Source organism: Lycorma delicatula, chromosome 2 (genome assembly GCF_047948215.1).
Source record: "Lycorma delicatula isolate Av1 chromosome 2, ASM4794821v1, whole genome shotgun sequence".
Classification (NCBI taxonomy): domain Eukaryota; kingdom Metazoa; phylum Arthropoda; class Insecta; order Hemiptera; family Fulgoridae; genus Lycorma; species Lycorma delicatula.
In genome coordinates, this window is record NC_134456.1 from 205,675,612 (window position 1) to 205,700,136 (window position 24,525).

At 29.4% G+C, this 24,525-nt stretch overlaps 1 protein-coding gene across 1 annotated transcript in view; it reads left to right on the forward strand.

The window, feature by feature from the left end:
* Window positions 1-24,525, forward strand: part of Plod (procollagen lysyl hydroxylase) — a 147,005-nt gene that overhangs the window by 26,296 nt on the left and 96,184 nt on the right. The window contains exons 2-5 of the mRNA XM_075357076.1: window positions 732-820; window positions 9,737-9,870; window positions 14,386-14,549; window positions 22,663-22,845. Of these exons, the coding sequence (XP_075213191.1) occupies window positions 732-820; window positions 9,737-9,870; window positions 14,386-14,549; window positions 22,663-22,845 (570 nt within the window). The remainder of the gene's footprint in view (window positions 1-731; window positions 821-9,736; window positions 9,871-14,385; window positions 14,550-22,662; window positions 22,846-24,525) is intronic.

Sequence of the window (24,525 nt, forward strand, 5' to 3'; positions counted from 1 at the left end):
ACTCACTAAACACAGAGCACAATATAAGACAATCTTCCACAACAAAAGCCAAGGATGGAATCCCCCGTTCCGTTAGTGGCATACATACCTCAGGTTAGCTATAACTTATGAAATGCAGTAAATTAATACTTGTTACGCATTTATTGTTTTTTTTTATTTGTTCTGTTGTTGTGAAAGTGATTAATGCATTTTGCCTTCAAACAGCTAGGTCTCCTTTTGTCATCTCCCACAAGAGGTGGGAATCCTACAAATTTATACCCTCATAGGATAAGACCAGATCTTACATTTTGTTCTTTTACCTTTGGGATTGATTAAAAGATGATTGCTCTTCCTTCTCCTTTAAGAGACATATCTTGTTAGATAATGATTAATGATTTAGTTTCCCAGTAGTACGCTATAAACAATCATTATATTCATGAATTAATTTTATTATACTCGTAATACAGTATTTTTATGTTGCAACATTTACTAACATAGAAGTGCTATCTTCCAGTATATGGTGGGGGGGGGGGAATAAAAATTATATTAAAATTTATAAATTAAATAATATTTTTATAACAGTTGTGCAGACAGATAAATAAATATTTTTTCTACTTCATATGAAAGAATGAATCGTTTAGCTATCTGATCTTTACAACTTATATAATTCATTCCTTTAACTTGTATGGTTACTGAACTGGTCAATATCATTTCCATATTAATATTAAGTTTGTGTTTACTTTTTTTTACAGATTTCCTGGCTGTAGTAGTAGCTTCAAATGAGACTGATGGCTTTAAAAGATTTCTCAGATCAGCCAAATATTTTGACATCCCTCTCAAGGTATGATATGCATGCATAGTACATTGTAATTATAACTTTTTATATCCATAAATATTTATTTATATTTTCATAAATATTCCTTATTATCCATCCTTATTGTTATCCTATATTATCCTTATTGCTCTTTTGTTTCTTTTTTTATAATAGGCAGTAAGGAAAGATGTTCTCTCTCTCTCTCTCTCTCTCTCTCTCTTTATATATATATATATATATATATATATATATATATATATGTAACTTTTTATTTAAACCCCATAAAATAGTGTCTCAATTATTCATGATATAAAAATGTATAATTAATTATATATATATATATACAATTTGCAATTTACGCAATTTGAGTTTGTAGGAAAATATAGTCTGCTAAATAAAAATCCTTTAGTAATTACATTTTTACGTCATGAGTAACTGAGATCTTTATTTTATGGTTTAAATAAAAAGTTAAAAATTAGATATATATATCCAAGACAAAAGTATAACACAATTTTGCACCAACAGTACACAATTGAACCTCTTACCTTATGCGTATTGTTTTTTCGTTTAATAGTGCTTTCGAGGGTTTCCCTCATCATCAGTTGATAATTCTTTTTTTTATAATTATACATCAAACTCAAAACATAAAATTGTCAACATAACATAAAAATATGAAGTCAAAAATAAAATATTCCATGTGGCCAGCCACACATACAGAACTGTACTGATTGTTTAAATTTTTATAAGTTATATAAATGTGCTATTATCTATGGCGGTTCTGATAAGAAAGTCATTATCAAACGCTGTCTGCATATTAATCAAGCTAAACTTCTGTCTGCACTTGTACATATAATATTTTTCTAAAATATTTAATTTTTTATTATTATTACATCCTTTTACGATTTCTAGTATTTTTTAATTTATATCCGAATCTGTGATTGAATGGTTATTGATTATTAAATGGTCTGCAAGATTGGAGAAACCTAACTTGTTATTTTTATAAGATCTTAAGTGTCGTGCAACCCTTGACCTAAATGATCTATCAGTTTTCCCAGTTTAAATTTTGTTACAATCATTGCATTATTTTATAGATAGCACACAGATTATTAGGATCATTATCATTATTATGAATTTTCAGATATTTTATTACATGATTGTATAAGCTATTTTATATTTTGTATTGTTATAAACATCAATCATATTTTCAATATGTTGTTAGTATAGGGATATTTTATAAATATTTTCATCAACACTTTTATTATTTATAGGTATCAACGTTGTATTATTAGATTTTATTTTCTGTTTTTTATAAATATTATCAATCAATGACATGTTATATCCATTTTTTCCTGCAATACATTTTATAATATCTATTTCTGAATCTAGTTTTTCTTTATATATATATATATATATATATATATATATATATATATTAATGAATATAATAGTTTAATAGAAAAATATGTAAGTGAAAGGGGTTTTTTCAAAAATAAAAGACCCAACTAGTAAATTTCAAAAAAATCACAAAAAGCTTTAGTAACAAATTATAAAGCAGTTTTTAATTATATTAATAATTTGAGGTATCATTCTTCTAGATTATATCCATTTAAACTATTTGCCCCCAAACTTACGGGTCTTCCTATAAAGGGGATAACCCAATGTGTCCATTAATTAATCTCAAATCCGCTCCTTGTTATTTTATTACCAAAATAATAGATAGAATACTCAGATCTAAAATCAATTTATCAAATAAGTATATTGTAAAAAAGGGTACGATTTTTAAAAAAAATAAATAGTTTGAGAGTAAACTAAAATACTAAAATGATAAGTTATGACATATTACTATACAAAAAAGATGCACTTTTATTTTTATGTTTTAATGTGGGTCATAGTAGACAAGTGAATATGATACTCTGTACCATATTGTAAATGATTTTTTTATTATTGTTTTACCAGGAAGAGTATAAATAATGTCACTATTTTATTATTATTAAAAATGCTGATAAAACAGTGGGGTCAGTGACATTTAAAATTCAGTTTTATTAACTAATTTGTTGTGTGGGTATTTTTATTTTATATAAAATGTAATTATAATCAGACCCCTGTGTTTTCTTTAATTACTATAATTTTTAAAGATCTCTTAAACCTTTACTTATTGCTTTATTTTTTTAATGAAACTTTTACTCAGACTTTTCCAATTAAAATTAATTTAAAGTAACTTATTTCCACCTTAAAATATAGCTTATTTCTATAATTATATTTAATATCTATAATTATTGTTATTAAAATAATTGTTATAATTATCAATAATTATATAGCTTATTTATATAATATAATGCTTATTTTAATAAGCATTATATTATATAATGCTTATTATATAATATAAGCATATCATGACTATAACACTTTTCAAAAAAAGTGTTATAGTCATGATACCAAAAGGATTTAGAAGAAACAATGAACGGCATAGATGAAGTCCTACACAAAAACTACCACATGAAAATACACAAGAACAAAACGAAAGTAATGAAATGTAATAGAAATAATGTAGAAGGACCACTAAATATAAAAATAGGAAGAGTAAAGAATATGGAAGTCTGTTATTTGGGAAGTAAAATTACAAAAGATAGACAAAGCAGGAGTGATATAAAATGCTGAACAGCACAGGCAAAACAAGCGTTCACTGAGAAATATAATTTGCTTACATCAAAAATTTAATTTAAACATCAGGATAACATTTTTCAAAGTATATGTTTAGAGCATAGCTTTATATGGAAGTGAAACTTGGATGATCAGAGTACCTGAGAAGAAAAGATTAGAAGCTTTTGAAATGTGAATGGAGAATGTTAAAAATCAGATGGGTGGATAAATGTCAAATGAAGAGGCAAATAGATGAAGAAAGAAGCATTTGGAAAAATATAGTTAAAAGAAGAGACAGACTTATAGGCCACATATTAAGGCATGCTGGAATAGTCACTTTAATATTGGAGGGACAGGTAGAAGGAAAAAATTGTGCAGGCAGGCAACGTTTGGAGTATGTAAAATAAATTGTTAGGGATGTAGGATATAGGGGGTATACTGAAATGAAATGACTAGCAGTAGATATGGAATCTTGGAGAGCTGCATCAAACCAGTCAGATGACTGAAGACAAAAAAAAATTATTTAGAATTTATTTTAGAATGATTTTAAGTATGAGATCTATAAAAATTGTAGTTTACTTTTTTAATATATTTTTATCTGATATGTTACTGAGTTTTGATACCCATTTTTATATCCAGTGAATAAAATATGCTACTTAACTAGAGCAGTGCCCAAAATTCTATGTGAAACATATTTCACTATAGATTTTTAGAAAATGTACTTTGTAAGACAACATTTTTGTAATGAAAATTTATTTTATCATTATTTATTGTGCATTCTGTATAAAACTGAAAGTTATTGTTTTTATGTAGAAAATACTTTTAAATAACGCACACTATATATGTACATTTTGAATGTTTATGTTGTATTTAATTTATATGAAAGAAATCCAGAAAATATGGTTCCCAATTTCTGTACTTGTGTAACAGTTTAATTTTACTTAAATACCGATATTTACTTGTTGAAAAATATATTTGTACATTATTATTAAAATTTTCAACACACTTGGATTTTCTGTTGACACCCATTGTCATTTATGAAGCTTATCAGCATTATCCAAAAGTATAAAAAGCTACCACTAATTTGAGCATCAAGTCAGTTATTAAGATGTATTGCCAAAGAAACTAGTTAATCATATGGAGTGTGTTTGAAAAGTGAACAAAATTGACAATTTATAATAATAATATTATTATTTAATATTCATATTTTTAACTATATGGCCATTCCAAGACTGTTCAGAGCTAAGACTGTTCAACAACTAATTAAGATAAAATATATAAGAATAAGAATTAATATAGTAATAAATTAATATAAAATCTGTAATTACATTTAATCTAAAAACTGGATTCTTTGAAAACCAGTGGTTAGTTATGGCACTAGTTTTAAACCGTATTTCTTTTTTGTGTAAGTTTCTTTCTAGTGAATGCTAATAATAGAACAAGTTTTATAATTAGTAGTAAAAAACTAAAATTGTGTGTGTGTATACATATGTGCAGACGTACTTGGGTGTGTTTCATGGACTGTCGATAACATTATAGTGTAAATAAACATAACAGCAGCTGCTGAAGTCATTTCTAATTCTGGAGATGAATGCATGAAGCTTTTTTTTAATCTTTTTTTTTAATTGCAATAATGCGATGCAGTGCACTGGAATGTAACATAATGTGCTACATGTAGTGTACACTAAATAATAACTTAAACATAATGCACAGTTATCCATGTTTTGCCCAAACATATTGAATTTATTGAAAGCTAGTTGCAACTGAGATAATAAAAACAAAAATGAAATAATTTTTGAGATTTTTTTAAAAAAGATGTTAAAATTATGCTTTGGTAAAAATTTTTATGAAATCTGCTGGTTTGTAATGTTTGCTATTGAATAATTAATTACCTCTCATGATTGAGTGTCACATTATGGAACAGATGTATACTGTATATATATCTGTTGTTTAGGTATATCTCACTAGTAGTGTCATGGCTTTGTATAGCAGCTGTTGTTAGGGGATTAGAGATCAGATTGGACTTCAGGAATGATAAGTGTGCATTTGCATATTAAGTAATAAAAAAAATATTTTAGCCAATTATATTGCTTTTAAATTTCTAAGAAAATTATTTTCAATGACTAGATAAGGTCCTCAATTTTTTTTATTAGTATGTACTGTGATATAACATTATAATTAATTAAATGTTAAAAACATTGAGTACCTTTCATCAAAGCATTGTATAGATTGGAAACTTGCTGACTCAGTGAAACGGTTGTAATGTCTTCACCATCTAGCCAAAGGTTTGTTGTTTGTATCCTGATCATTCTTTATACACAACAAATTTCCACACTGTATTTTCACTTACAACTCTTAATTCTGTGGTGAATTAAATCAACCAAAAAGTTCTTTTTAATGTGGTTGATCCAACAGGCAATCTTCTTTTTTTCTTGTTTAATTCCTTCTTAAGCTTGTACCAAGGTGAATTGAGAGGAAAACTATTCCAAAGCCAAGTAAGAAATTTAATAAAAAACTATTTGATATATCATTCTGTTGCTCACTCAGTAGAATTATTGATGTGGCTAATGCAAATGAGACATTGTTTTTCATTTTTCTCAAAAGCATACTTTTTGGATAAAAGGAAGAACAAAAGGAACAAAGAAAGGAGTTGCTCTTTTCCATGTTGTCTTGCATAAAATACTACATTCCAGTCAATTATTAAATCTTTTATATTCCTAAATCCTTATTTACTACTAGCAGATTGTTCTCTGCAAACAAGCTCTTGCTTATTCTAATCTGCTTTTGATATCTTCCTTGTTTCTATATATTTCTAAACTTGCTGGTTTGAAAATCTTGTAAAAAAAACCGTCATTCCGTAGTCAAAAAATACAGCAGATAGGTGGACACTGAGAAATAGAGTGTATGAGATTTACTATTTGGACAAAAGGTCGTAAAATGCCAATTACTGGCCTGAACCAGTTGGCAGAATTATCATGACTATAAAAAAATGATTGTCAGAAGAAAAACCTTATGTTTGAAAAGTTGTATCTTTTGAACCATGTGGTGGAAGAATTAAGTTTTATATCATCTTAAAGTTTGTTTTTATGTGCTGTTCATGAGAGCTTCAGTTTTTTTTTTAAGAGAAAACCAATATGAATAACAACATAATAGATTATTCTATTTTTTTTTTCATGGTAGCACATTTTCAGCATTTATATATTATTAGAAACCGGATTATATGCAACAACCCACCGAGTTGGTCTAGTGGTGAACGCGTCTTCCCAAATCAGCTGATTTGGAAGTCGAGAGTTCCAGCGTTCAAGTCCTAGTAAAGCCAGTTATTTTTACACGGACTTGAATACTAGATCGTGGATATCGGTCTTTGGTGGTTGGGTTTCAATTAACCACACATCTCAGAAATGGTCGACCTGAGAATGTACAAGACTACACTTTATTTACACTCATACATATCATCCTCATTCATCCTCTGAAGTATTATCTGAACGGTAGTTACCGGAGGCTAAACAAGAAAAAGAAAGAAAGGATTATATGCAACAAAAAATGCATGAAGAATGTTTAAAATATGCATGAAAAGTGTCAGAATATGCAACTTAATAATAGCAATACTAGTTTTTATTTTTTTTATTTTAAAATCAGCATATAGTTAGTAAGTAGCTGAATAACATATCGATAAATTTGATAATTAACAATTATTTAACATTTTGTTACTTTTGTAAACGTAAACGATCATGTACTGTTCCAATGTTCAGTAGTAAGATAGTGTCTTCGATCACTCAAAATATTTTTATAATTGGAAAAGGATCGTTTCACATCCACTGAGATAACTGGGCAGTATTTGAATTTGGGTGCTATGTTAGCACTTATTGTTTCTGGCAAAAGTTCACCTGTCCCATTAATAAAACTACCAATTTTACACAAAGGTTCAAAGCCTGGGTTGTTGTTCAAATAGTTTTCAAATGTTTCTTTAAGTTTACATGAGAATACCTCTGGCAGTGCAGAGTTTATTTGACAGAGTTTATTCATTAACTGAATAGATTCAGTCAACGCCAAACCTTGAGTTTCAAGCTTTTTCATACTTGCAGGTATGTGGGAACAATGAGTGCTAATCACAGTTGTTTTTTTTTTAATACTAGAATTGTTAAACGCTTCCTTAAACTGCCATAGCCATTTAGTACACCTTTGATGGCCTCGAAATGTTCATTGTAAAACAGTACAGCTTCAATCCACATTCCCCATCGAGTTAACAATAATTAGGGAGGTAAAGGCACATTTGGTAGTTTTTTTATAGGCCTTATTGTGAGCAAGTGCCTTAAGAAATACTTTCAGTGTTGATGAAATCAGGTTATTTACATTCCCAAATGTGGGTCGTACTTCGTGAGCGAATCAGTGTACTCCATGTGCAAAGCACGTCAGATGAATCAAATTGGGGTAAAATACTTGAGAGGGCTTTGGATGCCTTGATCATATAGGGATCAGCATCTGAAAGAAATATTAACACTCTTTCATCTGCAGAAGATTCAGGAAATATTTTTTTAATACACTCATTCACAAATCTGATGATCGTAGAATGATTTGTCTTTTCAAGGTCTTTGCAGGCCACCAAATAGGAAGAAGGGGGCTATAGTTTTAATGTACTGACAATTAGATTCGCAATGTAATGGCCATAACTGTTGGTGGTTTTGTAAGCTGAAATCCAAGTAATGCTGTCCTTGAGTTCATTGTGTATTTCTTCCAGAACATGTAGGTAAATTGTTGGTATGTAATCTTTACACAATGTTGATTCATCTGGTATATTTTGATTCAAGCAATATTTTCGCAGAAAATCTTTGAAGGTAGGGTTTGTAAGTTTGGGTAAGTAAAGAAATGCTGGACAACCCACCCCTTAATGTAAATTCTGAAGCCTTTTACTGTTGAAGAACCCAGTAAACATTCTACTAGATCTGTTTTTAGATAATAGGCAAAGCTCTAGAATCTGGCAGTCCAGTCTCATCGTAGTCCAGCAGTCAGTCTAGTCTCGTCTCAATCTATCATTTAAAGACTCATATTGTTCAGTCATCATACAGCAGACATGTACATACATTAAATTATATATTTTTCAACAATGTAATACAAATTAAATTAAATCATGAACATGTTAATATACCAATTGTTAATTCAAATTAGTATTTGTTTTATTTGCAGTCCTCTTAATATAAACAAAAGTCATTGTTTTAACAATTCATTGAAAATGATAGTATTTATTTCTGCCAAAACCAGATTTATTGTTTTTGTCATATACTCCCTCCTTTATGTAGGTTTCTGACAACATTCTGCATATTGCTAAGAACACAGAACTGGGGGGTAAGAATTTACTAAAATAGGAGTATACAAAAAGCCTTTTATGTGGCTACATGCAGTGCTTGACCTACATCTTTTTAACATGATCTGACCATCTCAATCTCTTCTCTCTTTTTTTATATTTACTCACAGCAATTAGTCTAGTATTTTTAGTGTAAGACATTATCATTAATGAATCTTAACATTTTTAGTTACTCTGTTTGGGAATTATTACTCCATTCCACATACTTGTATTTTTCTATAAAATGATTTAATGTTTCATGTTCAAATTTGAAAATCTGTATGTGTGTTTGTTTGCTTACTCTTTTGCTTTTTTGTTACGTTTTATTGAAGTTTACTACCTTTGCCATTCATTGCATAGCTATTTGATGTTTCTCAGATTTCCAGTAACTCTTTTATATATTAAAGAAATTGCTTAAAATTTTTAACATTCTGTTCTATTTTATACTGTCAAATCTTCAAGATTTATAAACACTGTGTAAGTAGTATGACTCTTCATTCTTATTTCTAAAATTAATCCATGGATTAAGATTTCTTTCCATATTTCCTTGGGACATTTTTCTGAAACTGGGTGGTTTTCAAGTACTCCTGTTCTGTCATACTACCATTAGTATGATTTGGAAAAATTCAGCAAAAGAAAGAAAAACAATGTATTACTTAAAAAAATTTACAATTTATTACTTAAAACTACATAGTACAACAAAGTGTTATATTTTTGTTGGCAAATTGCCAACAAAAATATAATACTGTTACATTTAAAAAATATAATTGCCAACCACGTATATTTTACGACTAAAAGGGTAAATTTTTTCAGTGTCATTGTAGTACAGTTTTTCTGTAATTTGGTTAAAGTAGTTCTTGTTTACATTGTTTGTTATTTGGATATTTTGTACTCAGAAATAAAATTTACAAAATTATATTGTCAAAAAAAAACTTTAACAAAGTATTTTTCTTTTGTTTCAGGTACTTGGAATGGGACAGAAATGGGAAGGAGGTGACATGAAGAGTACTGGAGGAGGCCAGAAAGTTATTTTGTTGAAGGAGGTTTTGGAACATTATAAAGATGATACAGAGAAAATAATTATGTTCAGTGACAGGTATAACTATAGGAAATATGTGTAAATTAAAATATCAAATTATTTTTTTATTATATAGAAAATTTTTTTTTTTTTTTATTTAATATTGTCTAGTATTTCTCTGTTTAATATTAGTAAGATTACAAATGTAGAATACAATATAAAGTAATAGGATATACGATATTAAATTATAAGAAGAATATCTAGGTATATATACATTTTATAATTTTTAGTTATTAAATCAACAATTTAAATAATGTAATAAAACTCAGCTCACTGTTAGAGGACATTTTTCTGTTCTCACATTATTTTCAGTCATGATTTTTAATTGTAACTTAAATTAAAAAGATAAGAAATACTTTTGACTTTTATGTGCTAATTATACATTAATTGAATAATTAAAATAAAAAATTGTTCAGTCAGTAACCAGGTACAAAAAGTAATTTTTCTGTTTATTAAAAAAAAAAAATGGATTTTTTTGCATCATTCTTACTGTCCGCTGTTTCAAAATGGACATCACAACTTTAAAATCATATAAAAAAATTTATTGAGATAACTTACAGGTTCGGTTGAGGTATTTCATATAAAAATTCTCATTTCATAGAAAAACACATAAGGTTTGTCACTCAACATTTAGTTTGGTTTGATATGACTTTTATTTGTAATGTATACATCCCACCTGAAGTTGATTTCATTCCAGACTGTAGCCAGCAAGTCAAACATCTGCGGCATTAATTCAAACTCAGCTCAACAAGATCAGCAGGTAAAGGTGGTATATAAACATGATCTTTAATGAAATCCCATAAGAAAAAAAATCTAATGGAGTTGAATCTGGAGAGCGAGGTGGCCATGCAATTGGATCCTCTGATCAATCCACCAACCTGGGAATTGAGTATCAAGAAAATCTTGGACTTCTAGGTGGTAGTGAGGTGCTGCCCTGTCTTGCTGATGGTAATGGTGTCAATCTAGGTTATCATTATCATCTAACTAAGGAATTAGAAAATTTTGAAGCATGTCCAGATAAACAATACCATTTATGGTTGCCTCCTGGAAGAAGAACAGGCCATACTCTCTTTGTTTGTAAAGATAAATAAATAGATAGATAGTTAAATAGGGTGCAAAAAATATTGACCTTAGGACTATCACTGCAAAATTTCATGATGGTTTTTGCTACCCGAGATTTGGCAGTTATGGATGTTTACCCTACCACTGATGTGAAATGTTGATTTGTCACTAAAAATTACATTGTTTAAAAATATCATTGTTTGCAATTTTATCCATCATTTCCACATAAAACTGCAGCTGAGCATCTGTAATGTGTTGAACCATGGTTAGTTTGTATGGCTTAAAGTGCAGTCATTTATGTAATACATACCAAACAGTTGTTTGTGGAATGCCAGTTTAATGTGATGCACGTCAAGTTGATTTCTTTAGACTATGTGTAAACCTTTTGCTGAGTTGTTCCACAGCAGCTTCAGGGATACATGACCATCCTAGTGATTGTGTATGGTTAATAGAACTACCTGTCTCAGTGAAGGTTTGGTGCTAAGAATAAATTTTATGCCTACTAGGAGGCTCCCTACCATGCTCTACGAAAATTATGTTGAACTGCAGTTGCTGACTGTAATTTGTGAAACCAGAACATACAGCGAGCACATACATACATCAATAAATATATCCATTTTTAACAACACTGGTGGTTGGTGGTTGAATTTGGTACTAATGAACTATGTAAATCAAAACTATGTGTTTTGGTATGAAATGAGGCCTCTACCGAATCTTAAGCTATTTAAACAAATTTTTATTTGCTTTTAAAGTAATGAAGTCCTTTTTGAATCATCCTGTATTTACACTTTTTAATTAACTAACCATAGATAGGTTATGTGGCAAAACATAGTGTTTTTTTTTACAGGATTTGACCCAGTAATTTTTCTCTTCACCAGTTTGTTTTGGAGTCTCTTCAAAAAAGTTGAAGTAAAGTGTTTGATTACAATTTCTTGAAAACAGTAAAACTTATTTAATTGCAGGGACACAAACAAATAATGGAGTGCAATGTAATCCAGTTATTATAATAATAATGTAGTGGAGTTTATTAACTTTCATTGCATTCCTTTCCTATTTTTATCAACATACATATATTTCATCTTTGTATTTTATTTTTTACTTTCTTGTACGAATTAAAAGAAGTATTGTGCTCGTGAAAGATTTTGGTGTTCAGATTTCAATGGAAATATCCATTTTGACCATCCCTGAATCCATTTTCACTAGTTTCAGTGTGATGTCTGTATGTACGTATGTATCTCGCATAACTCAAAAATGATTAGCTGTAGGATGTTGAAATTTTGGATTTAGGACTGTTGTAACATGTAGTTGTGCACCTCCCCGTTTGATTGCAATCAACTGAACCAAAAGTTCCAAAAAAGCCCAAAATCCAAAAAAATTTGGATCTTGGACTTTTTCTTAACTGAAGTAACAAGCCCTCACTGAGAACTTTTCAATGATATATCATAAATGGTAATTTATTTTTGGTTCCAGGGTTATAGCCAAATAAAAGTTTAATTAATGAAATATTTGTATCTTACAAGGTGAAGGCACATCAGTTTGATTCAGATTTCATCTCCTTTTTTTTAAATTTAAATATATTGATTTATTAATAGTTATTAATCTGTGATTCTAAAAAATGTTTTACAATAAATATATATATATATATATATATATATATATATATCAGAAGTTATTAATGAAATAAAATTTTATGTACTTATCATTTTTTTAAAGTTATGTATGTATAATTTAATAAGTGTAGAAAGTCATTTGGTACCAGTTCATATCAAATTTTTTAATTATCACGTAGGATTTTTATTTTTTATCATACATGTTACATTTTTGTTGCGCATTTCATTATATCTTAAATAAATAATTAAGATTAAATAAATTAAATTAAATGATTAAATAAATGAAATAAAAAAGATTAATTAAATGATTAAATAAATTAAGACTAAAGAAAAGAATAGGTAAAATAAAGTGGAATATTTTAGAAAAAATAAATGAGAGAAAAAAAATTACTTAAGATTTAAAAAAAGCCAACAATGAATTGCATTACTTTTCTGTAAATAAAACTTTAATATGCCTGTGGTATTGGGAGTGCTGGATAGTCGATTTGCGTTGGAAAGTTATAGAGTTATTTTAGTGACATTTATTTTGTAACAGAATATGTTTTAAGCATTATAAATTTGAAATTACAAAAAAAAAAAATTTTTCTGTGACTCCTGTGCTCAAGTGGAATCATTTTTTTAATCCCTGAATGGTGATGATAAATTGCGAGTAAAAAAACACCATTTAAAATTATTTAAAAAATTCAAAGATAGATAGATAGTCATAATTCTAAATAAACAAAGTTGTAATTTTGCACGAAAATTTAACTTAATTTAATTGTGGGTGAAAACTTTTCACCATTTTTTTTTCAAGAAATAGTAAAGAGTAAGGGCTATCAAAAAATTAGGATTTTTACATTTTAAATGCAATGGGCAACTTTCAAGATGAATGTAAAAGAAATCCTTAAAAAATCTTTGTTACCATAAACCGTTGGAATGGAATGGGCAAAAGATTTGATTAGTGATTTGAAGGCCTATTGATTTAGAAATTGTAGATACAAAAAAACTCCCTTTAACTCCTCTGAAGCAATTTTAATTTTTATTTTTTTATAGTTAAAAAAATAAAAACATATAAGTTATTTTTGGGAAACTGATGTATTAAATAAAAATTGTTGGTAAATTGTGATCTTGATAAAAACTTCAGTTTTTGTAAGAAAAAAACGTTTTGCTAAACTGTCCCAGTAAAGATTTAAAATTTTATTTCAGTCACAATACCCCCACCCTTTTGTCCAATTTTTGCAAATGTTTAATGCATTCTTTCCATCCAAGGTATCCTCTGGTGGAAAGGTACCTTGGTAGTAACTGCCTACCAAGTTTTGTAAAAATTTGGTCAACGGGATTCAGAGCTATAAGATCAAATAGAGGCCAACATACATACTATGTACAAATTGTCCATCGATCAAAAATAATCTTTTTGAATTTGGGAGTATTGGAGTAAAAAAATCTCTTTTGGAGATTATTTACAATTTTAAATATTTTTTGTTAAAAATTTATTTTTAATGTTTCCTTAAGGTACAAAACTTAAAAAAGATCAACTTTTTTAGATTTTTTTTTTTTTATCAAACATTCCTGTGATATACTAGAATATATCACTATAGCCAGGAAAGTAATAATAATCTGCATTTTTGAAATTATTCCTTAAATTTCAGCTTTTAATATTGAATTAAGAGGGACCATTTAAAGCCAAGAAATTTTTTAAAGAAATAGAAAAAATTTGTTACTTTTTAGTAGTATTTTCTAATGGTTTTTGTAAGCCTGTTTTATTGTGTAATTTTAATAAAATTAGGGACACCATCGAACATTTTAAGTGATTTTATTCTTTGATATTGAAGTAAATGAATGATTTGTTATAATCACGCAGTATGTTTTTTTTTTATTCCAGTTATGATGTTGTAATAGCAGGCAAAGTGGAAGATATAGTCTTCAGATTTAAACAAATGGATGCAGGTATTGTGTTTTCAGCTGAATCAAATTGTTGGCCTGATAGGACATTAGCTGATGATTATCCAGTTACTGAATCAAAGTATAAATATCTAAATTCAGGAGGTAAGCTGATTATTATGCCATTTAGATTTTAATGTTAGATCTACAGTATAATCATTTTCTTCAAACTGTGTATGCTGCTTATTATTTCAAACCTGAAATTTCATTGGATTTCGTATGAATCAGTATTTTAGAAAACTATTTGAAAATTATCATGAAGATTTTGTTAGAACTTCGACGGTAAGAGTCTGGAGAACTGGACGGACGGCGAAGTTAACGAACTATGTTTACAGTTCTAAACATAACCTAACCTAAAAGTGAGATGAAAATTGGGGAAAAAATAAAAAAATAAGCATGAAAATTATTTCAGTTCAATTAGATTTGTAATAAAGAATACTTTCAAAAAATACATCTAATTTTGTTAGACAATGTTTTTTTTCCATTTGATGAACCGCGGCACTCGAATATGTCATTTTTAAATTTTCTTAACGTTCCTTTACGAACCATGCTGCTAGATAGTATTTGATAATACTAGATAGTGTACAAAAACTTGATAATGTACTTAAAATAATAACATTTAAAAGAAAGTACACTACAATTTGTTTTAATAGTAAATGCACTAATGTAAATGAAAGTACTGAAGATACAATTTTTTTAATTACCATCACTTCTTTAAAAAAAAAAATAAAAGTATTAGTTTATAAGAGATTGTAATACTAGTTTTATTAAAAAAGGAATAAATAACAGAAATAAATTTGATTGGTAAAGTTTTTATTCTACAATTAGAACTATTCAAACTAATTGATGAAGAAATAAAAAAAAGTTCATTTAATCTTATATATATATATATATATATAAATGATATTTGTTTGTTTGTTCTGTGTGCATTCCTATACCATTCATCTGATTGTGATGAAACTTTTGTGAGTTGTGCGCATGCCTGCGAAGGTTTCTAAATTAGTTTGTACCTGCTAGGTGGCGCTGGAGTTGAGATATTTTGAAAAATTGAATTTATTCTTTGATTTGGCTCATATTCAGAATATTTATTAACGTGAAAAGAAATATTTTTGCAAAAATGGACCGAGTAGGTGATGCTGGGGTTGAGATATTTGGAAAAATGTTATTTATGGTCAGAATTGGCTCATATTCAGAATTTAAATTAGTTACATGAAAAGAAATATTTTTGTGACAAAGGGAAAAAAAGAAAGAGGGAAAGGGGTGATGATGGCTAGTTGGGAAGGGGAAAGAAGGAAAAAGGGAAAGGTTAAATTTGTGATGTGTTCCGTAATGTTCAGTTTTTTAATGTTTTATCAAACTCTCATTTCTGTTCATTTAATCTATATATATATATATATATATACTTAAATCTAGCAATAGTGAAGCATTGCCAGGTCAGCTATTAATAATATAAAAAGTGTGCCCACGGATATGATAAAAATCAAGGGTTACACTTACAAAGTATGAGGGTTATTTATTTTTCAAGGTCCGATCGGTCGCGAAATAAAAACCCGTGCAAAAATCGGATGAACCTTTGCGCATATGTGTTGCATAGCATCACTAGTATGGCCTTTAATCACACCGCGTCACTTTGTTTAGTTCAGAACACACAGCTAACAAGTAAACATGTCTACAACAACAGCATCTCCCGCCAAGTGTGAAGTGCATACGGTAATTTGATTTCTTCAGGCTGAGGGGTGTAATGCAGCTGAAATTCATCAATGAATAAGTAATGTGTATGGTGATACTTCAATGACTGACAGCAAAGTGCGACAGTGGAGCAGGAACTTTAAAGCAGGACGTACAGATGTTCATGATGCAGGTGGTCAGGGAAGGAAGCGAGTGTCAACCTCGGACAAAGAAGCTGCTGCAGCGTTTTTGTTGGGAAGTGTTTGATCACCCACTATACAGCCCAGACTTGGCTCCATCCAATTTTCACCTCTTTGCTCACATGAAACGCTGGCTAGGAGGACATTTTGGCATAGACATTGAGCTGCAGACCAGCGTAGAAACATGGCTGAAAACACAGGCAGCTTCGTTCTATGACGAGGGTATTGGAAAGTTGGTACCACGCTATGACAAATCTCTAAATCAGAGTGGCGACTATGTAGAGAAATAGCGTAACTATGTAAGTACTTGTTACAATTAAAAACTTTTTTAATTTCACTGTGGTTTTAATTTTGTGACCGATTGGACCTTGAAAAAAAAATAACCCTCGTAATAAGTGCAATATTACATCAACGATCTTCGATTCGTTGAGGTCATTATACTAGTTTTATTAAAAAGAGAAATATGGTATGAAGTGTATGATATAACTATCAACAGAAAAAATTGGCTGTGAAGTTAAAAAAAATGTATTTCTGTTTTTCTAAAAAGCCAATAAATTAAAATAATAAATCCATAAGATAACAATCAGTAATTCATAAAAAAAATAAACGAATAATCTAACAAAATGCATTGATATCCAAAAACAAATATGTTGAAATTGTAAACCGTGCGGGAAGAGTCTCACAGATATCATCTCTTCCACTCAAAAAACAAATATTTCTGTAACATAAATAAAACTGTTTTTTTTTAAAATGATACTGATATCAAAAAAGGTAAGACACTACATTTCTATTATCAAAATCTGTTATTAATGTAGAATTTTGTTTTAAAAAAATCCATGTTAAATATATGTAATAGACAATAGATATACAATAATAGATAATAAACAATGTTAAGCATTCCATATACTAAGCAAAAAATAGAAAAATTTGTTACAACAGTCTTACTGGCTCGATTTCATTTATATGTAATCCATATTACATTTATAGAAATAATACAATTCTTATGATTATTTGTTGTTTAATAAATCAAATCAGGCTGAGAGTTTGGTAAAAAAATTTTCTATTTTTTGTTTATTATATGGAATGCTTATACATAGTTTATTATTTATTATTGTATATCTATTGTCTATTACTGTTCAGTTTTTGGTTTTTTTCTTTTGTCATGAAAGAGCATTCATTAACAGCTGATCGTTGAGGAATCGAAAGTTTCACTTGTTTTTTTTTCGTTTCTCTGTTGTTTACTACATTGTTCTTCTATGAAAGTATTCAGAAATTTTTTGTTTTAATTTTAGTTTTATTGTATAGACTTTAATGTATTATTTGGATTATTTCCGAAGTGTGCGATTTGCTGTAATAATTGTGAAAAAAAGAAAGGATTTTTAGTAAGGTCAGAGATGAAGATTGATTGTGTTGTGAATGTTTGGTGTGAAAGAATTCATTTCTAAATTATATTTTTTAACTTAAAACATTAAACAGATTTTTGTTCTCACAAGTTTCTGGTTTAATTATAAATTTAACAAATTTTGAATAGTGTTGATATGCTTTATTATTATTTTTTTCTTTTGTAATCACTACCCAGTCCAGACCATCAGATCCTCTCAGAACATTTTTATATATTTAACATGTACTTTTTTTAAACAATATTCTAAATTAATAACAGAAATTGATAGTGGAAATGTAGTGTCGTATTTTTTTTTATTTCACTATCGTTTTGTTAAAAACAGTTTTATTTATATTACAGAAATTTTTGTTTTTTGAGCAGAATAAATGATATCTGCTAGACTTACCATGTGGTTTACAATTTCATTGTATTTTTTTTGGATATATATTTCAATTATATAAAAAATATTTGAAGATTTATGAGAAATAATCATGTGTTGAATGTTAAATCAAGTGATCTTGGTGGCCACAAGTTTGGAGATGATGTAGTCATTAAAGATTTGAACTCTTATGATGTATGGCAGCATATGACTTCTTCCAGTGTAAAATATCCTTGATATGGTTCAATTTCATCTCTTTATTCATTGAATTCCATGAAAATGCAGCAGTACTCTGCAGTTCACTGGTCCTTTAAAATAAAATGTTGACTTGTCCTTTCTGCTGATACTGTACACTAGACTCTTTCAATGTGAAAATAGGCTCTTCACGGATGGCATGCATATGTTGTGCATGCCACAACATAATGCTTGTATTCTGGAAATTTACAAAGAAACCAGACTTCATCTTTTAACTAGGTAACAGATAATATATTAGTATTTGCAACAACAGTCACCTGAAACTAGTGATAATATTGCATCCATTTAGCCTTATTTGGTTCCAACAATTCATGAGCAGCTGTCATTCTATAAGGTCTTAGCTTAGATCTTTTCACTTATTGATACATCAAGTACAAGAATACTCTCCTGAAACAGATATGTTAATGATTTAGCAAATGACTGTAATAGTCTCACCTTGAACATCTGTAGTAACCCCCCCTGTAACAGTTTAGATAGATGACATTTTTTGGTTTCACTTGAGGAAATTACCAGTTGTTTCCAACTTCTGAACTACCATTAATATTATGTTGCTTGTCTGGCCTAACATCAAATTCTATATGGTATGACCTTTCCATTACTTTAACTGAATCTGTTATCTAGTATTGTTTCACAATGAACAGACATTGTTCTAGTGTGTACTGCATATTGAATCACAGTGTACTGAAACAGTGATATCACAGTTGTAAATAATAAAGAGTAAACTACTGATTTGTGAACAATCTCATAGCACATAAATGAAACAGCTACAAATTTACAAATTACACATGTTATAATAGATTAAAATATAGCTAAAAGTTTTTAAGTGAATTTCATTTCATTAGTGTATATATATATATATATATATACTTGTGGAAATTTAATGAGTCTTATATCTTACCGTGGTAGATATAAGAGGTTTAATTTAGTTTAATTTATTCTAAAATGTAATAAAAGAGGTTTTTTAAGTTAAAACTGTGGTAGGATAATGAGTCATTACTAGAAATAATGACTCTAATTATGGTAGTTATAATATAAGAATATAATACAAGGAAATAGTAGTTACAAGAGGTTTTAAGTGTGACACAAATATATACATTCTAATGAAATTCATTTAAAAATGTTTAACTTCATTTTACTTTATTTTAAAGTGTGTAATTTGAACATTTTACTGCTGATGATGGAGTAATACTCCGAAAGTGAGTACAGTTAGGTAAATGTTCTTACCTTTTTTCAAACTGTAACTGGTGGATATAATTAATATCCATATTATTTGATTTTTAAAATAATATATATATATATATATATATATCATGAATACTTACATGAATTGGGACATCTCCATGGACACTCTATATATATATATATATCCAGTTATAATTTTATTGCTGAACTTCAATTAACTTTTATTGTTTTTGTGAATTTATTATTATTGTAATCTGGCAGATGAAAGAATGATGCTTAACTGCACTAATTCTTGAACAAAAATATCATTAAAAAATTAAGTATGTACCAAGCCAAGCTTATTCCTTTGTACATTGTTTCTAAAGAACTTATTCAACCAACAATTAATGCAACCTCTACATTCTCAAGGAAAACATAGGAAATATGATTTTTATAATCTTTTTTGTATATGTTATTTCTGGCCTCTGAAACTTTGACAAAAAATCTTTATAGAATGTGTGATTTGCATACGTTAAAATAGAACCCCTATCTTAACTCTTACCAAGTTTCAGTCTGTTTTGTAGAATATTTTGGCAGTTACTGGTCATTAAAAAAAGTTATTCTCTGTAAATTCTATTGCAGTTTAAAATTGCATCTAATTTAAAGAGTTAACAGATGTAATTGATGCATTCATCATCTTGGGAGAACTGTTATAATTGTTTATCTTATGTAATTTCATTCTAATATATAATTTGGTGGAAGAAATAATTTTATTGAATATTAGTCATTTTGTATTTGTGTGTGTTAGGTACACAGCTAATGATTGTTGGTGACTTGATATACAAGAAATTACTTCAAAAATGGCTTAGCCATTCCCAAAATTAACAAATCCAATGACATCAGTATGTTTGCTACTAGAAAAATTGAGGGTAATTGATCTGAATGTACTCTTGTTTATGGAATTGCATGCTAAGTCCACTACAAGCAAACTCCAGTGTTGTACAACCTTGTAAGCAATACTCATCCTGTTCACCACAGAGGCTAGTTGTATAGTGAACATCATTACTTTTGGAAAAATCACTTTAGATTAGTGCCACTTTTACCTTAGATGAGTTACAATCATAACAAAAACTGACAGTACGAAACAAAATACTTTTCCTTGGTAAGCAAGTGTTCTTTTTAATTTTAACTGGAATTGACAATTTTGATATATCATGATATATCATTTTAAGTTCTCCTGCTGAATAGAGACTGTATTTTGTAATGTCTCTGAACAGTACATTGAGTTTCATCAGTTTGTCTCTTTACACTAGGTGGTGTAGTCTTTTATGAATTTAATACATCTAAACACTTAAAATACATGACACACTCTCCAGAACTGCATTCCCTGAAAGTAATAATGCACACTATGCAGCCAGGTTTTTTTTATGAATAGCATGAAGGTTCAGTTGTTAGAGAGTGAATGTCAACAGGGTTTTGTTGAGCTTAGCACTATTGAACTATAGCAGTATGTTTGTCCTGGTATAAAAGATAGGAAACGTTTCACTCTTCCATTTTCCTCATAAGCTGTACCTTTTACATTGGATGCATGTTATTCTTGAGAATGGCTATATCATTTTTTTGAGTCACTATGTCTTCTGACAGGTTTCTTATACTTGTTTGATTGTAATACCTAACATTGATATGAGATGATGTTAAATAATTATGTTATATACGAGGTGCTACCCAAAAGTTTGGGGAATTTTACCATAAAAATAAAATAGCTTACTATAACTTATAATTTCCACTGTCTCCTTCAAATTAATCCCCGTGGGCATTGATACAGTGCTCCCAGCGTTTTTCCCATGATTCCATGCATCCCTGGAAGTCTGCAGGTGTAAGTGTTCGAAGCACATACTGTGTTTCTTCCTGAATCTCCTCAATTGTGTTAAAACGACTGCCTTTGAATTGAAAATTATTTTTGCAAAGAGAAAAAAGTCGCACAGGGCAAGGTCAGGCGAATAGAGTGGGTGGGGAATCACTACCGTCTTTTTGGAAGCCAAGAAATTCCAAACGGCTAGCGATGTGTGCGCAGGCGCATTGTCATGGTGCAGAATGCAGCTGTTGTTACCCCACAGATCTGAATGTTTGCGTCTAATGCTTTCATGTAACCACTTCAAAACACTTCACAATAGAACATCCCATTGACAGTTTGACCAAGAGGAACAAATTCCTAATGTCTAAAGGAATAATGCTTTTGATGTCGAAAAAAAAACAGTCATCATGGACTTCACGTTGTTGCGAACTTGGCATGCTTTTTTTGGCCTTGGTGAACTTGGCGACTGCCATTGCGACAACTGCTGCTTAGTTTCAGGGTCATACTTGTACACCCTTGTCTCATCACCGATTTTGATGTTGGAGATGAAGTTAGGGTCATCTCTTGCTAAATTTTTCAATTCACTACAGACAGCTACGCGATTTTGTTTCTGGTCGCTGTTCAACAGTCTCTGTACGAATATTGCAGCATTGCGTTTCATGTTCAAATTGTTCAACAAGATGTGTTACACGGACCCATATGACATTTGTAAAATTGCACAAACATCATGGATTGTTTGTCTACGATCTGCAGCAATAGCCTCTCGCACTTTCGCGATGTTTTTCGGTGTTGCGCTTGTTGATGGTCTTCCTGAACGTACATAATCATCGACTGTCATTTGTCCATCTTTGAATCATTTTTACCACAAAAAAGTTTTACTTTTACTAATAGCATTGTCACCAAATGCTTCCACAAGCATGCAATGGGTTTCTGCACCAGTTTTTTTAAGCATGAAGCAAAATTTGATGCAGGTTCTTTGCTCTTTAAAATCTGCCATTTAGAACTTCGCCGAAGCAGTAAAACACAACGTTACACAACCGCACGAAAGTCAACAATGCAGCCTCTCACCGTCACAGCTGTTGGAACACTGATTCACAAAGAATACTGTTAGCCACATCTAGCGGCAGTAGGTCGTACAGCAATGGTTTGCAAGAGAAATTCAAATTCCCCGAACTTTTGGGTAGCACCTCATATGCAAGTATGAAAAGATTTATTAATAATTTTGGCTGCTAAGCTTATTTATAGTATTTTATTTTGATGAATTTTATTCTTTGTTCATATTTTTCTTATTTTATGTTACATAATTTTTTTTTTTTTAGGTTTTATTGGTTATGCAGCAGATATTTATAAATTTATATCATCTTCAAAGGAGCCATTGAAAACTAATTCTGATGATCAACTGTTTTATACAAAACTGTTCCTTGATCCTAAATTGAGAGAAGAATATCATGTTAAATTGGATTATAAATCTACCATATTTCAGAACTTGTTTTCTGCTGCTGGTAGGTTTAAATAATTTTTTTCATTTTAAATAAATGTGCTTGTTTACAGTTTGCCACTGTACTAGGCCAGTTGGGTAGTGCATGCTGGCTTCTGAATCAACTGATCAGACTCAGTTCCTGACAACTGAATAGCATAGCAATTCTTCTTCCTTTTTCTTCCTTTATAAAATACATATATAAAAATATTTCATTATCCCTACACAAAAAAATTTGTGATAGATGAAATTTAAAATTTACTTGAATACTAACAAATATTCAAGATTAGGATCTTAAATTTAATCCTGATGCTAACATTTTAATATCTGAGTCTCTCAAATGAAATGTAGAATGCTTCAGTGTGGTAAATATTACACAGAAATATATGTCACCTCCCAAAGCATCCAAAACATTTTTGAAAGCAGGAAGAATTACTAGAATAATTATAAAGTGTTATTTTTCCACTATTTAAAAATACTCTAAAATAACCTTAAGTATAACTGGTTAAAAATTAATCTTTAAATTATCTAATTAAGTAACTATCTATGGTTTATTTAGAAAACCTTCTCAGCTTTTGAGGCAAGTAAAAAGTATACTTGATCCTAATTAATATGTTTATTTCTTAAATAGATTATTTTTAATAAATAAGATACATTTGTAATACAAACAGTATTTATTTTTTTTAATAGCTTGAAATAATTACATTAAAATTATTCTAAAAATGATATTTAAATAATAATTGAAAAATTTTTATAAATGGCTTTTTCTTTTTTTTTCTTTTTTATCCTTTATATTTTTGTAACATTTCTTGTTTTAAACGTTTTTCTGCTGTTTATCAATAGTCTGAAAATAAATTGTACTATTTTAACAAAATAATATATTAATATGAAATTTGAATATATAAATAAAATACTATTTTTTCAAACATTGTGTACTACTTTATCAAATAAATTATTTTAAAAACAAATATTTAAATCCACTAGATACAGTTAAAATAAAAGGTAAGAACAATCACCTATATTTAGCATTTTCGGAGTTTTTCTCCTTCATCAGCAGATAAATTTTATAGATTATAGATAGTTTTAAATTAAAATATTTAGTTAAAAATATACGAGGGTTATTTTTTTCAAGGTCCAATCGGTCGCGAAATAAAAACCTGCACAAAAATCGGATGAACCTTTACGCATATGTGTTGCACAGTGTCTCTAGTATTGCCTTCAATCACACTGCATCACTTCGTTTAGTTCTGAACATGCTGCTAGCACGTAAACATGTCTACAACAATAGCATTTCCTGCCAAGTGTGAAGTGCGTGCGGTAATTCGATTTCTTCAGGCAGAGGGGGGTAATGCAGCTGAAATTCATTGACGAATAAGTAATGTGTACGGTGAAACTTCAATGACTGACAGCAAAGTGCGACAGTGGTGCAGGAACTTTAAAGCAGGACATACAGATGTTCATAATGCAGGTGGTCAGGGAAGGAAGCGAGTGTCAACCGATGTTCTCATTGAGCGAGTGGATGAGGCAATTCGTGAAAATCATCGGTTCACAATTTCTGTATTGAGTGATTCGTTTCCTGAAATTTCAAGGTCAGCTCTACACCATTGTGAGTGAGAGACTTCAGTACCGCAACCTGTGTGAGATGGGTTCCCAAGATGCTGTCTGACCATCACAAAACAATGAGAATGGGCGCCTCCCTAACGTT